Below are 18,179 nucleotides of genomic sequence, written 5' to 3'. Positions count from 1 at the left end.
ACAACAAGCATGTTAAGGCAATAGGAATCAGGCACGTCGGAGATTGACTTTGATTTCCCTGTTCATGTGTTTTAATTTATTTTGAGGATTTTAATGTATAACACTATGTTGAACCATTCGTCTTTGGAGAAATTAAATTTTCTGCAAATTATTATCCCTCCATTTCTATTTAATTGTGGTTTAGAATTAAATAATGAGTCCATTTGATTTTTGAGAATATTCAAAACAGGGTATCAAGACAATGTCTTGGATAAAAAACACCTGTTAGGTGAACATTGAATATTTTAATCGAAATTTATCCCTAATCAAGGTCATTTAGATGATGGACAATTAATGATCACTTGAGATTAGTGTGTACTATGATTTATAGCACCGTTTCTTGTGCTACAAGGACATGATTGTCATAAATCATTTGCACATATATCTGTTTGGAACTATACCGGATCGACATATGAAAATACTTTAAGAGATTTAAAATCGTCATAAGTATATTTCTCATTATAGCTATCGAAACCTCTTTCCTCGACCATGAGTATTATAAGTTCTCTTGTTTGAGTATTAGTCTGTTTTGATGTTGTCAAACGTCTGCCGTACATGGGGATTATAATGGCAACACTCGGGCGGCTAGGTCCTCTTAGTAAGGGAAGCTAACAATGCAAGACTAGGAATGTCCCCCTATTAACAATAGGGAACATGACTTTGTTGTTTACAAGGCCTCTCGAAGAGCGAGACTGTGAAAATGCATGGCCGTGCTAAGATGGATTTTAGAAATCATCTGCTTATTGACAGTCAAACTCGGAAATTGAGAAACACTTCTGGACGTAATAAGGATGACGAAGAATCTTATCTTATAGTTCATGAAGAGACATTAAGTGGCATAAGAAATAGGCTATACACTAGCAGCGCACTTGTCCGGAAGGACAAATGGGAGGTTAAAAGGAATGGTGTCATTCGAACAAGTGTATTATTCTGATAGAGGGTTTGGAATTATTAGAAAGCTAATAATTATTCAGAAAGGTCAAGTGATCAGAATGCCTAGCTAAGGCTTCTTCCGATCAGTAATATTAGTGCATAATTAATATAACAGCTTAATCTTGACTGAACCCTTCGGGTCACACCCAATCGAGTAACCGAACCGAAACGAAAAATTAATCCAAAGGATTAAATGAGTCATTAGAGTATTACGAACATAGATGTAAGATTCCGAGCTTAGGGCATCGGAAACCGAGCGTCGTAAGTCGAGTTGAATTTCGGAATCGACGAGACGAGAAATCAAGCAAACAACAAGTCATCACACCGAGAAAATCCTAGCCTCGAAGTGGACTAGCCAAACGAGGGCTAGGATGGCTAGCATAGCCAGTTAGAGCCATTGCCGCAAGGTAAGGCTCGGCCACAAGCTCGGCATGCCTAGCATGGCCGAGAATGCTGGCAGAGCCAGCCATGCGTGCAAGGTAAGGCCTACAAAGGGCCAGCCGCACATGCTAAGCATGGAAGCAGCCATCCCGCACCATCGTAAGCAAGGCTAGCAACACATGCTAGCTGAGCCTGGCGCGCGAGGTAGTAGCATGCTGGGTTGCGCCTAGCACGAGCATCGCATCAGCAACAGTAGAACGCTATGCGTGCGTGTGCTGCGGGTTGTGCGTGCTGGGTTGCGCCTAGCACAAGCATTGAAGAAGCAGCTAGCTAAGGAATGCTACTGATAGCAGCACAACACCAGCGGCTCGCAAGCTGTGCTTACGGTATGTGCGCCGAGCAAGCCTAGCAGCAGCCCACAGTTATGCGTGGCGTGCTTGCTAGGCTGCTTGCACATGTATCCATTCTGGTAGCACAGCTAAGCACCAGGCCACCAGCAGGGTGTTCCTTAGTGTGCAAGGCCTAGCGCCAGCTGACGTGTGATGGTTGGCTTGTGCGTGTGGGAGCCGGTTTGTGTGTGGGTTTCCTTGGGGAGCAAGGGGAGGGTGGTCCCCCCCTTGTGGTCCTCACCTAACCCCTTGCTCTCCACTTGACACTTGTCGTTTCTTGATTCATTTGCATTTTAATTTGATATTTGAATTAAATTAAATTGAATAAATGCATTTTTACCAACTCTCCTACATTAATGGGAGATTGGAATTCAAGGGATCCTTTCCCTATAAATACCAATCACTTGGCATTGGGAAAGGGCAATTGAGTTGTGAACTTGAAAGGATCTCCATAAGCTAGAACACTTTCGTTCTAATACTTTAAGTTCTTTTGGTCTAGCCCCGACTAAGCTTCGGGGTAGGGGCTATTCGTCTTTCTAGGGTATGATCGTCTTTCTCTCTCTCTTTGTTAATTAATTATGTGATTGTTAATTAATATGCATGTATAGTTACTTTAATTTGTGTGCGGATTTTGGGAGGGTTTCATTCCGCGTAGTGTCGGACACTACAAAACCTAACAGGGTTGGCCAACTTCCTCACAAATGACCTCCCTATTCCAAATAACTTGATCACCTTTTCTGACAAAGACCTACCACCAGAAGGTGATAAGCACAATAAAGCCTTGAACCTCATGGTAGTATGCAAAAGGATGAATGTGCCAATGACCCTCATAGACAATGGTTCAGCAATCAATGTATGCCCACTTCGCACTGCCACAATGTTGGGAATAAAGGATGAAGACTTGACTTCATCCACACAAGGCATAAGGGCTTGTGACAACACTTGTCGTCAAGCCCTTGGAACCATCACCATGAATGTCACAGCAGGAGTCATTAAACATAGCACTGCTTTTCAGGTAGTAGACATCAAAGCTTCATTCAACCTATTGTTGGGACGCCCTTGGCTCTATGACCTTAAGGCTGTCCCTTCATCTCTCCACCAACAAGTAAAGGGTATAGTTGGAGGAATTCCCATTACAATCGATGCCTCCCCCATGAGAATCAAAGTGATTGACAAACCAATCATTCATGTGGAGCACGATGAGCAAGACGAAGACTTGTGGGGCTTCAACGCCGAAGAGGTCTCTTTTATCAAAGAAGATGAAAAGACCCCTCTTGATTATAACCCCCACTCGAATCTCGTTGTCAATGCAATTCTTAGGAGACAAAGACTTTTTCCTGGAATGACTTTAGGAAAGAAGAAAGATATAGTAAGTGCATGGGACTACCTAGCCTCCCTAAGAAGGATACTTTTGGGCTTGGATTCAACCTAACTCCAGAAGACCTCAAGCGAGCCTTGGAAAAGTCCAATGCACGAAGAAGAACTCGTACCCGGAAAGATACAATACTAATAGACCCATACCCTCTCACTTTGAATGGAAAATTTATAAAAGAGGGAGAATACTACCCATGCTACAAATTCCCTAAACCACTTGTCAGAAACGGAATACACCAGCCTGGGTTCAAGTTTTTTTTGGATTTCAACTTTCTAGATGAGATTTCCGCTCCTATTCACAAGGAACGAGCACCCCCATGCTTTGACTTTAATGTCATGGGTCTCCTCTTTGGATATGAGAAAAATAAGCCTATGTTCATCGACGACAACTCCACACTTATACAGACTGCCTTACAAAGTGAAAACTTTGACCCTTCCAAGCTCATCACTCCAGCGAAAGGACTACTCCAGGGATGGCGCAAAACTGTGAAAGTAACTACGCCAAGCGGAAGGAAGATTTCTATAACTACGGGAGAAGGTCCCATGTTCGATGAGTCTAAGTCTGAGTCTGACTCTGAGTTTGAGTCTTCTATAGTTGAGTCTTCCAAATCTCTCGTAGTTGCACCCCCTACCATTAAACCTAGCTTTGTATCTACCCCTAGAATAGTTAGTAGCCAAGTCCCTATAGACCTTTCTGTTTTTGATGTAATGATTCAAGAATTTAATAATATGACTTCTTCTGCTTACTCCTCGTGTTATTCCCTCACCCAAGATGACAAGTATTGCTTTGCTAATAATGAAAATGACAAAGAAATAATTAAAGAAATAGAAGCACTTGAGAATAAAACAACAGTAATCGAAGAAACAGAAACCGTTAACATCTCAAAAGATCCCACCATTAAAAGAGAAGTTAAAATTGGCTTAACTTTAAACAAGAAACAAGAGATAAATTAATAAATCTACTTGTTGAGTTTATCAATGTCTTTGCTTGGTCATATGAAGATATGCCGGGTATAAGCAGAGAAATTGCTCAACACACTATACCACTAATTCCAGGAATGAAACCTGTAAAGCAATAGTTACGTCGAATGAAACCCAACGTAGCTCTTAAAATAAAAGAAGAAATTCAAAAACAAATAACTACAGGTTTTATCATGGTATCCAAGTATTATCCAGAATGGGTCGCTAATGTGGTACCAATTCCTAAGCAGGATGGTAGAGTAAGAATGTGTGTCGACTGCAGGGATCTTTACAAGGCTAGCCCAAAGGAAGAATTCCCTCCACCACACATCAACATTGTAGTAGATAACACACCAATCACGCACTTCTCTCATTTGTGGATGGGTAAGCAGGTTACAACCAGATTCTCATGTCAGAAGAAGACATGGAAAATACCACCTTCATAACACCGTGGGGCACTTACTGCTATACGGTGATGCCATTTGGGTTGAAAAATGCGGGTGCCACGTACCAAAGAGCAGCAACTGCCTTACTTCATGACATGATGCATAAAGAAGTCGAGGTATACGTGGATGATATGATCGTAAAATATAAGGATCATCTTAGCCACTAAATAGCCTTGAGAAAATTCTTCGAAAAGCTTCGTAAATACAACATGAGGCTAAATCCAGCCAAGTGTGCATTTAGGGTTACCTTAGGGAAACTTCTAGGCTATGTCATTATCTCTAGAGGAATTGAAATAGACTCCACTAAAATCAAGGCTACCATGTCTATACCATTGCCCAAGACCGAGAAGCAAATTCGAGGATTCATTGACTGGTTGCAATACATAAGTAGGTTCATATCAAACTCACCATGGTGTGTGAACCAATATTCAAGAAACTCAAGAGGAATGTACCACTGATATGGAGCGATGAGTGCCAAGAAGCCTTTGATAAGATCAAAGCCTACCTTGCAAATCCTCCTGTACTGGCGCCAGCACTACCAAACATTCCTCTTCGTCTATACTTGACAGTCACTAAAGAAACAATGGGGGGAAATGCTTGCACAAGAAGTGGAAGACAAGGAGAATGCCATCCACTACCTAAGTAAGAATATGCTTGAATATGAAGTTCGCTACAAACCACTTGAAAAGTTGTATCTCACACTTGTGTGGGCCACAACAAAGTTAAGACATTACATGCTCGTTCACACTGTCCATGTGTTATCTCGAATGGATCCTCTCAAATCTCCTTGAGAAATCCATTCTTAATGGAAGAATATCGAGATGGATAGTCAACTTATCTCAATTCGACCTAAGGTTCATGCCCCAAAAGTCCATCAAAGGATCCGCAGTCTCTGATTTCTTAGCAGACTTTCCAATTGAAAATTCAACACCAGTCTAAGAAAATGATTTTCCAGATGAAGAGTTAATGGTCACTGAGGATGACACTTGGACACTATACTTTCATGGTGCATCCAACCAGAAAGGATGTTGCGTGGGAGTCTTATTAGTGTCACCTAAGGAAGAGCATGTCCCAATTTCAATAAAGCTTGACTTCGACGTTACCAACAATGCTGCAGAGTATGAAGCATGTGTGGTAGGCCTCGAAATAGAGTTAGCATTGGGAGTTAAGATGCTTCGAATTTTGGAGATTCGTCCCTCATCATCAATCAAATTTCCAAAAGGTGGAAGATAACGAGTGAAAGTCTTGCTCCATATCAAACCTACTTGGAAACTCTCACTGATCAAATCGAAAAAGTAGAGTATACATACCTACCCAGAGAAGAAAACCAATTTGCTGATGCCTTAGCAAGATTAGCCTCGATGGGTAGAATTCCTAAGGAAATTGAGCAAATGCATCTAACCATAGAGAAAAAGCATAAGCCTGCCTATGTTCAAGCTCTTAAGGGTGAAGAAGAAATCCAAGAAGATGAAGAAGAACTATGGTACACAGACATTCTATATTATGTCACCAAAGGGGAATATCCACCTAATGCTAACAAAAGAGCAAAACGTGCTTTGAGACTCTCAGCCTCACAGTTCGTACTCATAAATGGTGAACTTCACAACAGGGTACCTAAAGGTAGAGCTCTCCTGTCTGTAGGAAAAAAAGAGGCTCGAGAGGCAATGAGAATTATCCATGAAGGGGCATGTGGAACACACATGAATGGTAAAATGCTAGTCTAGAAGGTCATGCGCCAAGGCTATTATTGGACTACCATGGAAAGATATTGCCATCAATATGTAAAAAAGGTGTGCAAAATGCCAGATATATGCCAATTTGCAACACGTTCCACCTTCTCTTCTTTACACTTACACATCTCCATGGACATTTTCAACTTGGGGAATAAATATCATTGGAAAAATTACCCCACCCGGATTAGGAGGCCATGAGTACATTCTCGTTGCCATCGATTACTTCACCAAATGGGTTGAAGCGGCATTCTACGCAAAGCTCACTGCAAAGCATGTGGCACTCTTTATCGAAAGAAATATCATGTGTCAATATAGAGTCCCACATGAAATGTTAAGTGACAATGGTACTCACTTTCAAGCAGAGTGTGAAGACCTACTTAAAAAGTATGGTATTCAACATCATCATTCTTCTCCATATAGACCTCAAGCAAATGATGTAGTAGAAGTAGCAAATAAAAATCTAAAGCCAATCATCGAGAAGATGACAGAAAATTACAAAGATTGGCCTGACAAACTCCACTTTGCTCTTTGGGGTTATCGCACGTTAATCCGTTCATCCACAGGAACTACGCTGTTTTCCCCAGTCTATGGAATGGACGCCGTACAACTTGTAGAGCTTGAAATACCTTCCTTGTGCATATCATTGGAAAGTAAATTTGATGAAGTGGAATGGACAAAAGCACGATATGAAGAGCTAATTCTACTCGATGAAAAGCGGTTAGAAGCCTTACATCATGTTCAATGCTACCAAAATCTCATGGCTAGACACTTCAACAAGAAAGTTAAGACAAGAAATATTAAGCAAGGAGACTTGGTATTAAAAGCACTTAGGAAGAATGTTCTGGATCCAAGAGGAAAATTCATCCTATCTGGAGGCGCAACTAAGTTAACAGATATGGACGGCAATGAGTTTTCTAATATGACAAACCTTGACCAACTCAAGAAGTTCTACCCATGATCCAATGAGTTCCGTACTCAAGAGAGCTACATTTGGCCTGATTCCTTAATAAGGATACGTTGGCAACTCTTCCGTAGGGTGCGGCCACTTTAAAATTTCAAAATCCTGCATTTAAACGCAATAAATCGACACAGAATTGCAAAAATCTAGTCGAAGCTCCAATATCACAACAAGCTAGACTCCAGCATGCCGCGATAGGACCATCGCGTTGTGTCACAGTCATGGCGCCACGATAAAGTTTGTTTCCCACCGATGCAAACTGCGATTAATTGCAATATTTTCAAATTATTTCGAAGATTTTTCAACTTCCGTACTCGGATTATTTTTGAAATTATTCAAGTTGTTTTCATCGTTTGGAAAATTATTCATAATAAAGGATTATTATAAAAATAAAGTTGATTTAATTGAAAGCTAAAAATTGCATTAATAATTGAATTGAAATTGAAATTACATTATTTAAAGGCTTGAAAATAAAATTCACTTGGAACTTAAAATTGTCTAATAAAATTAAAGGCAAGCAATACTCTAAATCTAATCCTCCTTTTCCTTTCAAGCCCTTTTCCAGTTCTTGTCTCCATCCTCCTCATCCGACAATTCCTTTACCAAAAGCGAGCCCTTAGATGAGTGAACTGAAACCTTTGAGAAAGAAGTTTCCCCTTTAGCAAAGACCCCCACCTTTTTCTCAACCCAAGTCTTCTTTTTCTTTTCTATAAGAGTAGCTTTCCTCTTCCTTTTCCCCTCCACAAAACTCTTTTTCTTAGGCATGATAGGAGTCTTGAATTCAACTCTTGAACCCAGACAATCTTTAGGATGAGTATTCTTGTCCCCTAGGCGGTCTTTTTATGTTGCTCTTCTCTACACCTTAAGAACTCGAATTTCGAACCTTGTTCTTATCTTTTCGATCTCGGGAAAGTAACCATTGTTTATATTCTCTAGATAATGGAGGAGGACTCTATCGGAAATAACGGTCCATAAGGGTCTACCGTGCCAATAATCGTCGAACCTTGCAACATATTTTAACATAGAATCCTCACGAGATCATCACCATAAGGGATAGTTTGAGCAAGTCCATACTGCCTCATCACTCTAGAAGGGAAATAAAAGGTCAACTTTGACAAGCTTGGGATGCGACAGAAGGCTTGATTATTAACTCCATTCATCTTCTCAATTTTCCACCAGGGTACAACCCACTTGATGGAGAAGTCACGAGTTTCAAATATCTTACTCCACTCCCTACGTCCCATCTTAATGGAAAATCGCTTCTTCCTTCTGACAAGGCAATTAAGAGTGTATTTTTCAATATTATCCGGAGGGTTGATTAATCCAACTCTTTCCATTAGCCAAATCTGCAAGAATAGAAATTGATTGTTATTACACCATAAAATTGAATATTTTGATTTCTGCAATTAGACGTATTGATTTTCTACCTGTAATAATATTGGAGATTCTCGAATCGGTGCTTTGGGATCCCTTTTCAATTCATCTAAACTCATCATTATTTCCCTAACAATTAAAGGCATTGGATTTCTTCCAGCGTCAATTTGCTCCAATACTGATGCTAGTATAGCTTGACCTGTATGACTACTACCACTAGTGAGCAAGAATTGGCTAAACATGAAGAAAAGAAAATCTCTCTTTCTATATATGTGAAAAGAATTAGACTTAGGTCTATTAAAGAAAAAGATGCGAATTTTCTTAGATCTACTTGTTTTCCATGAACTATAGATTTTAAATCGGTGTCTCGAAGATTGTAAAAATGCTAAAAATCCTTATAATAAATATTCACATATTGTGAGGATTACAGCAAGATGCAAATAGGGAAATCCAAAACTAGCACTAATTTCTCCCGGCAGGGGGCTAATTTCATCGTATCCTAGCCTAAAACAGTGAGTGTTGGGCTCCCAATATTCTATTGCGGTATGAATAAAATCACTATCGAAATCTAAACCCTTAATACCCAATAGACCATTCTTGTTGAGGTATTCAAGCGCTTTTTGTCACTGTTGGTCAAAGATCGACACCACTCGCGGTTGATTTCACAGAAACTCTTGGACATGATTACTAGAATATGAAAGCTAGAAGAATATAGAAGCTAATGACTCGAATTATGCAGAATATGACGAATTTGGGGGTTTTTTATAAACAAAGTTGAAGCAAAATTTGAGTTTTGTTCGGAGCCGGATTACCTAGAACCATCGCACCGCGATAGAGCCATCGTACCGCGATAAGACTGTCGCGCCGCGATGGAACTTGCCGTTTCCAATACAATGCGCGACCTGTTGATTCTTTGATTTGACTTTGATTCGAATTTGTACTTTAATTATCTGGATTTTTATCCAACTTATTTTCACTTTTCCTACCTTATTCAAATTTTATTCACCTTTTTTCCTATGATATTTCAACCTTTTATTCCAGATTGATTTCGAATTTCTATTTAGGAATTTCAAATTAATTAATTAAAAGCTTATTTTTTCCTCATTTTCTTTTTTCATTTTTCTTTTGGGGGAGAAAGCCGGATACCCTTCAATGATAATAAAAAATGACGGAATTTTTTCGCAAAATTTGTCACAAAATCACACACTCATACACACATAAAAATAGTGTAAAAATGAATAGAGTCTAAATAAGAAGTACATAACACATGAGTCTGAATAATGTATATAAATGTTGTAAAAGTCAATCAAATGAATAATACATAAGCAAAGTCCGAAATAGTCCATAAAAGTGATGAAATAATGTAGGAATAACTAGGGTGCTAGAGGACGAAGCTCCCTAGGCATGCCCATCGTGTCATAGAAAAATGCAGACTGAGGAGTCACCACCTGAGTAGAATCATCACCGCCCGTCGTGGGGATCACGAGCGTGGGACCAGTCCACTGAGTGAACTGTGGACCTCCCTCAGGGCCATACTGTTGAAAGTTCCCGCCAGCAAAGGGAGTAGGCGTAGGCTGTTGCGACAATGAGCCAACCTCGTACGTCCTACCACCAAACTGAGACGACGGACTGACCTCGAACGCGCCCGGAACCACGTGAGTTCGAACCACTGGGGTACCGAAGCCAGATGGGAACATATCTGTCTTCGAGGATCCGTGACTCGGGCTGTCACCATAATCACCCTCTGCCCAGGCGCCTCCTGCCTGCTTGGATCTCCAATGAGGTGTGTCAACGGCTCACTCCTGCCTCTCTCAAGCCCTCTGGCCTCGAACGAGTGCGTGACCGAGGATCAGCTGCAACAAAGTTAAAGAAATATGAGTTAAACCGTAAAAAAAAAGGGCCAAAGTAGATAAACAAATAGAAACACTTAAAGACATACCAGCACAACATCCTCTGTACGTAGACATGACGCCAGCTGATATTGACAGGCGTCGACGACAGCTGCCATCCACACCATCACCTCTCAAGAGAACTACAAAAATCAGATAAAATTAGAAAACAGAATGATACATGCATGAAACTGAAGAAAGTATAAAAACTCACCCATCTCGTCGAGCGAGGGATAGATCGCTCCACCAGCCGCCATTCCTCCCGGGTTGAAGAGATCGTCTGCTCAATAGGACCGTGAACCCCCTGGTAGCGAATAGACATGCGCGGGGGTTCAAACACCTCAAGCCTTCACTCCTCCTACAAGATAATCTAATAATTAGTGCCGTTGGGGGCTACAGAAAAGATGAACTAAATGATGAATAATTTGCAAACCTCCTCGCAGTAAAGTGGACGAGCTAGTCGAGGGAGCAGCTCCTCCTCATAAGAGTGGCCGGGGTAGATATGCCTCCAAAAGTCCTCACTTGTGGCACCGTCCATAGCATGCAGCCGAAGTCTCCCCTAACTCATCATCGAAGCAGGAGGATCCTCGGGAACTAGGGGAACATCTGAGGAGTGCTGGATAGCCACTCTCTCACCTAGGTACTATACTACATCATAGGTACTCCAGGAGAAACGCCTCTCAGCCGTATACTGGAAAGCTAGCCGGATATTGCCCAAGTCAATCCATGGATGATATCGAATGGCAGTGCGATGTAACAAAAGATATATGTTAAAAACTCATGATAAAAGCTATAGAATCGAAAAGCAAGGAATGTCCTAACATCAAGGATAGCAGCCTTGACAGCAGTTGTAGAAGATATACCAGCACGGCGGTCCTGCTAGCTGGCAGCCACTAGGTGCCCTCTAGCCCTAGGCCTCGCCGGAGCTAGTGAAGGAATGTACTCGTAGAGCCAGACCTGTGAAAAAACCAAGAAGTCTAAGAAATAATGAAAATCGAAACTTGAGTTAAGATCACATGATTAGAAGAAAATATACCTCTATGACCATCCAAAGGCCAGAAACGGAGATCTTCGCTCCACAATGTCACTTGCGGCATCCCAACCGTAGCCCCAGAAGGAGGTCAGCGTAGCCAATGCTTGCTCAGTCAAACGTACTAACCCGCGGGAGATCACCTAGGGTGGGCAGATAACGTAGTAGAGCACGATTTCCCCTGTCAAGAGATATGGTCCCTGACAGGAGAATAAGAACAAAGATGCGGACTCGCTGCTCCGGCGTAGTCGCATCGTCACCAAAAGCCTGAACTAGCAACCAAGTATGAATCGACCTCATACTCGAGTTCTTCTCCCTGGCGTCTGCGGCAGCCCTATGTACGATAGGACCTAGAAGAGCTGCAGCCCCTAGAGAAGTCAACGACAATGGATCCTCCATAGGAATTCGAGTCGGATGGAACTCGAGCCCACTGATGATAGAAAAGTCGAGTAGCGTGATAGTCATCTTAACCCACGAAAAATGGAAGGTGTTCGTGGTATCCTAAAAGAACTCTAGGGCCCCACGAACAATGAAACGACTCTCTCCGAAGGTTTGGAAAGCCTCACCTACTCGTAGAAGGGGAGTCAACCCACATGACTCCTAAAGGACTCTCACCACCTCTACCCTAGCGATGTGGTGGCGGTACAGAGACGAGATGGTGTCGTTTCCCGAACCATGGCAACGCACGTGCTCCTTAGTGAAACCCAGCAAAACCCGCTGGAAGATGTGATGAACCGGCTGAAAAGCCAGGGTGTGCTCATCCCAAGTAGGGAGTGACCACGCTCGGCTGGTAGAGGCGCTTCCCTCGTCGCCTTCCCCCTCTCGAACTGGCTCGTCCTCTCAGTGAGAAGAGCGGGAACGTTAACCAGGTCCTCGAAATCGTGCCATGCTATTTATTGTTGGTATAAAAACAGTAAATTAAATGTTCTTAGTATCTAAATTTTTCCTAGCCGCATGATACGGTGTTCGTCAAAAACAGAGCACAAAAATGCAAAAACAGAGCATGATTTTGATTCACACAACAACAAAGATTTTGAATATCAAAACAATTTCTTGCAAGTCTATGACACTTATTGCAACAAATTAAACACAAAGTGCAAGAAAAATCATCAAGAACAAGCTACATTATACTCACGAACCTAGAGTGTTCAACAATGGCAGAATGCTTGAACATATATAAGCAAATTCATGGCAAAAATTTCGACGCGAGAAACAGAGAACCCATTTCAGATTTTCCGGAAAAACGCGAGAAACATGCTCAAAATTCATCCAAAATGAGAAGAGATTGAGCAAAACTTACATAGATCGGTGTAGTTAAGTGAAAATGCAACGATTTGACGCAATTTTGAGTTGATTTGTTTGAGAAATGACCAAGAACGAGCAATTTGAAGTTGTAGAAATACGAATGACGAAAATAAACAGCCGAGAAAATGAGGAAGATTTCCCAAATCATAGCGGCACGACAAGTCCATCACGGCGCGATGGGTCTGTCGCGACGCGATAGACCTGCCGCCGTGCGATGGTTCTGATTCCGCCTGCGTCGGCATCTTAAGGGTTCCATAACTTGATTTGTAGGCCCTTGATTATCCATTCAAGCCTCTTAATGAGAATTTGATTCCTTTGAGCCTCGTGATGAACGATTAATGAGAAAATGATTTGATTAGTAGTCAGCTCGATTACAATTTGATTGATGATCAGCCTGATGACGATCACCTTATTGATTGATTGAGAACATTTTAGTATTGATTGAGAATATGAAAGGAATGTTGTCCTTCGAACAAGTGTATTATTCCGATAGAGGGTATGGAACTAATTAGGAAAGCTAATTATTCATTGAGGTCAAGTGATCGGAATGCCTAGCTGGAGGCTGTTTCTGATCAGTAGTATTAATGTATAATTAATATTACAGCTTGCTCTTGACTGAACCCTTCGGGTCACACCCAATCGTGTAACCGAACCAAGGCGAAGAATTATTTCGGAGGATTAAATAAGTCAATAGAGATTAAACGAACTAAGACGTCGGATTCCGAGCTTAGAGAGTTGAAGTCGAGCGTCGAACATCGAGTCGTTTCAAGGAATCGACGAGACGAGAAATTAAGTTAAATTATCGGACCTAGCCTCGAATTGGCTTAGCCAACCGAGGAAAAGGCCATATTGTGGACTAGCTATGGACTATCCTGGGCAGCAGGCCCATCAGCCCCGCATGTGCGTTGGTCGAGCTAGCTAGCAAGTAGCAAGGCCATGCAAGCGTTGCTGTGCTGGCCGAGCTAGCAACGCTAGCATCAGCCCGCAAGCATGCGAGCAAGCCTATGCTCACGTGGGCTTGCGGCATGCTAGTAGGCCTAACCGAGGGAAAGTCGCCAGCTATGCGAGCCTTGAGGCCCAAGGCATGTGGCCGGTCATCCCTTGGTTGACCATGTGAGTTGGCTTTTGCTTGCTCTCCAAGGGAAGGGGTTTTGGTCCTTACCTAACCCCTCCCATGCATTGCCACTTGTCATTTGCTTATTACTTATGCGATTTAATTTTATTTAGAATTAAATTAATACATTCATTTTCACATTTCACCAACTCTCCCACATGAAAAGTTGATGGAAACTCTTGGGAGCATTTCCCTATAAATACCTACCTTGGGTAATGGGATTACTTACTTGAGTAGAATTCAAAAGGAATCTTCCAAAGAGTGAGAAAGCCTTAAGTTCGTAAAACTCTAGTAATTTTGGTCTTGCCTTGTTTAAGTTACGGGGTAGGGGCCGATTTGGTGATCGAGGGTGTGAGAAACGTTGGAGGTCTTGCATTTGCGAGTCTCGTGGATTTCCAAGTCCGAGCTCGAGATACGAGTGAAGCACGCATTAAGAATGAGTTAATCTTGTCCTTACTTTCTTTCTCTTCTCTTTATGTATTCATGCTTTCCTTAATTGCATGATATTTTGTTATGTTGTAATTATTATGCATGCGATCCATTTTGTGGGTTTTGTTTCCACAAGTGTCGGACACCGCAAAACCTAACAACGGTATAAGAGCCTCTTGCGTTTAATTTTTACAACTAAAAATTAATTAAGGTGATTTAAAATGGATTTTAAATTTCTGGATTAGCAACCTAATTAGATTAGGTCCTCGATTTTAATTGGATTAAAATCGTATTATTGCTAATTTATGACTACGAACCCAGATTTCGACTCAAAAATAGTGAATTTTGGGTGGAATCGATGTTCTTAATCAACCTTTACCCACAAAGTTTTAAAAAATGGCTTTAGAGGCCAACATCTACCCAGAAAGTGGTTTTTCGAGGGGTTTTTTGTTTGAATCAAAATTTTAAATCTTTAAAACTTGATTAATTATGCATGCAATTGTTGGATTATGTTTTTGATTATATCATTAATCTTCTTCAATTTTACTCCTTATTAAGCTTGTTTATAATGTAAATTGTTTGCTTAATTTGGGTAGCTCTGAATTTCACATAAACTTGGAATTTCTCATTCTTGCAAATAAATTGCTTGGAGTGTAAAAGTTTATGGTGAATATGATTTTTGAAGCCCTAGAAGAGTCAAAGATTCAATCTTTAATGGTTTAAATGGTTGAATCTTAACTTGCTAAAATCCATAATGAACAAATTTTTAATCATTTTGGAAGTTGATTAAAATCTTAAATGTTCATACTTGTGCTGTAATGTTTTTCTTAATTTATGCAAGAACTGTATTGTTTTTATTTTCTTTGGGAAGGGAATTTTTTTCTAAGCCTTTTCCTTTACAGGATGCTGATTCTTCCTAACAAACATTCCCAAATTGATACTCTAGTTAAGAAAAACAATGAACATCCGTTTGATTATGTCAAGAAAAATCAATTTTATTGTTCTCAAATGAGCGATGTCTTAGGAGACAAGCATTATGATCTTCTTGATCGTGTTTCTGCTATGATTATTCACTGTCTTCCATATGAACCCCCATATCTTTCTGTTAAATCAAAATTTTCTGATTTCTATTTACTAGGGGACATCCCAATCTACTCTAACTACAAAAATTTCTATGGACAGTGGTACCCTGAATACATATACTTGATTTCTTACCTCGTTAGAGTTGAGAAAGATCATTGCCAACACTTACACATTCCATATAATAATTCGGCAAGGACTAATCCCCCTTCCAGTAGTCATCAATCAGGAAATTATTCTCCCACTCAGGGTAATCAAGCAGGGTCAGATGGAGGGAAGGAAGAAGGAGAGATGATGGATGAGAGTAACCATACTGTTGATAGTTCCATTATGGAGATTCCAAATCCAAATCCACCTCTAACTCCAATTATAATTGATATTTCATCTGACGATGAGGAAGATGAAGAGTTTGTCCAAGTAGAGCAAGAACTAGAGTCACCTGGACCAATGGAGGAAGAAGATGACCCTGAATTCGATCCTGAAAGCTACAAACAATCTATCGACAAGAAAGATGATGTTCAAAAGGACTAGATTTTTGTAGTTTCTTTTCTCTTATGATTCTTAGATTTGTTTTCGCATTTTAATTATTCCAGTTTCAGTGAAGCAATAAGTGCCATGTCCACAGCGAGTCAGTAAACTTATGTAGTTGCATAAGCTATTTAAACTCATTTTATTTCAGTATTGTATTCATTTTCTTACTCAGCAATAAAATTTCATTTATTTCCTTGTTAATTAATTCATTTTATTAACAAATCATTCATTTCGTATCACTACTCCAAGAAGTCATTTCTTATTCACAAATATTCCAATAATACATTTCTAAACTCTGGGAGTCCATGGGAATTATTTTTATTTATTAATGTGATGCTTTATTAAATGTGTGGTTGGTTAGCAATCAATATTTTGTTGACAAAGGTGCAAATTTTTAGAATTTCAACTTTTGTAATCCCAATTTGTTAGCTTAAATAATGTGTATGCTTCAAAGGTATTAACTAGTTAGATGGGTGTCTAACTTGAGAGCTAGCCAAGACTGTAATTTTTAAAGACCCCTTTTGTTTTAATTTAGGCGAAGAAAGATGGCGGGAAGGAGTGGTAAGAACGACGATGGAGGGGAGCTGAGTGAAGTTGTGAGGCAATTGGCGGTTGTTGCACAACAATTAGCAAGGAACTGAACCAATATTGTAGATGCTCAGGGAGAGCTATTTAAGAAGGTGGCGCAGAGCAAGCCACCAACCTATCAAGGAGAGCCTGATCCAACTATACTGGAAAACTGGTTGAAGGAGTTTGAAAAACTGTTCGGGGCAATAGGGTCTCCAGAGAACTCAAAAGTAGGTTGTGCTACCTATTACCTCATGGGTGAAGCTGACCTTTAGTGGAAGCAAAATGAAGCTACCATTAAGGCATTACTTGGATTTAATAAGACTATGTTTTAGGAGAAGGTTAGGGACAAGTTTTACCCTAGCTTCTTACAGAAACAAAAAGCTGAGGAATTTTCTAACCTTGCAATGGGGAATATGTCGGTCATTGAATACTACACCAAGTTTATTGAGATGTCTAGGTTCACTACAGAGTCTGTATCTACAGAAAAGTCTAAGGCTAGGAAGTTTGAGAGTGGACTGACTACTGATTTGCAGTTAAAGCTGTGTGGGCAAGTATTTGAAACCTTGGATGAAGTGTATGGGAGAGCTGCAAACCTATATGCCTTAGAATTAAAGAAAAGGAAAGAGATAGCTGAGATGGAAGTAAAGGAAAAAAGATAAGAGAAAAGAGGTGGGACAGAACTCTGGAAACCCGCAAGGTAACCAGAACAACTTCAAGAAATAGAAGTACCACCATAATAACAAGAAATTCCACAACAACAATAATTTCCAAGGCAACAGTCGTAACGGAGGGAGAAACTTTAATGGTGGAGCTAAGAACTCTACCCAGGGAAATAACAGGGGAGTAAGGCATTTCTACTGCAAGAGGTGTAAGAACGATCTCCCTGGTAAAGATTGTGATGGAAATTTGGTTACCTGTCGTGCTTGCAACAAGTTAGGACACAGGGAGTATGAATGTTTCTCCAAGGATCCCAATCGAAACAAACAAGGCAATAATCAAGGAGGGGCTCAGAGAAATTTTCAGGGAAGCAACAACTATTCAGGAAACAAGGGGGCACAGAAGAATGGAGTGAAAGGCAACAACAACAATAATGGAGGAAATCAGGTGAAGAGTGGAGCTCCAAGGAAATTGAATGTGATGAGTAGGCATGAGGTTGATTCCACAAAAGATGTCATCACTGGTATCTTTTCTATTAACTCTATTCCTGTTAAAGTCTTGTTTGATTCTGGTGCAACTTTTTCTTTCATTTCAAAGGCCATTGTTTCAAAACTATCAAACTATTTGAAAACCGTAAATGAGGTAGATTTGCCTATAGTTATTCCTACGGGTGGGGTAGTAAAGTGTAACAAGACCTTTAAGATGTACCTTTAGAAATCGAAGGAAAAGTGTTTTTGTTAGATCTCATTGAGTTTGGGTTGAGAGACTTTAATGTCATTTTGGGAATGGATTGGTTGAGCAAGTACAACGCAGATATTAGTTGTCGATCACAGAAAGTAAAAATGCGTACAGCTGATACTGAGTTGGTGACATATTGGATGCATGGTAAAACCAAGTGCCCAAGGATCATATCTATGTTAAAATTGGCAAAGTATATCAAGAAGAGGCATCCAGTGTATTTTTGTAGTGTGAGGAATATGGAACATG

At 40.5% G+C, this 18,179-nt stretch overlaps 1 protein-coding gene across 1 annotated transcript; it reads left to right on the top strand.

The window, feature by feature from the left end:
- Positions 1–16,510: 16,510 nt before the first annotated feature.
- Positions 16,511–17,906, top strand: LOC110698250. The gene is made up of 4 exons (XM_021875647.1): positions 16,511–16,526; positions 16,620–16,762; positions 16,868–17,176; positions 17,364–17,906. The coding sequence occupies exons 1-4, from the start codon at positions 16,511–16,513 to the stop codon at positions 17,904–17,906; spliced, it is 1,011 nt and encodes a 336-aa protein (XP_021731339.1).
- Positions 17,907–18,179: the final 273 nt, after the last annotated feature.

Source organism: Chenopodium quinoa, unplaced genomic scaffold (genome assembly GCF_001683475.1).
Source record: "Chenopodium quinoa cultivar QQ74 unplaced genomic scaffold, ASM168347v1, whole genome shotgun sequence".
Lineage (NCBI taxonomy): Eukaryota > Viridiplantae > Streptophyta > Magnoliopsida > Caryophyllales > Amaranthaceae > Chenopodium > Chenopodium quinoa.
This window is presented reverse-complemented; position numbering and strand designations above follow the sequence as displayed.

Coding starts and splice junctions, on each gene's coding strand:
- LOC110698250 (XM_021875647.1), top strand. Junction 16,763..16,867: donor GGTCTCCAGAGAACTCAAAA/GTAGGTTGTGCT, acceptor ACTATGTTTTAG/GAGAAGGTTAGGGACAAGTT. Junction 17,177..17,363: donor AAGAGATAGCTGAGATGGAA/GTAAAGGAAAAA, acceptor AACTCTACCCAG/GGAAATAACAGGGGAGTAAG.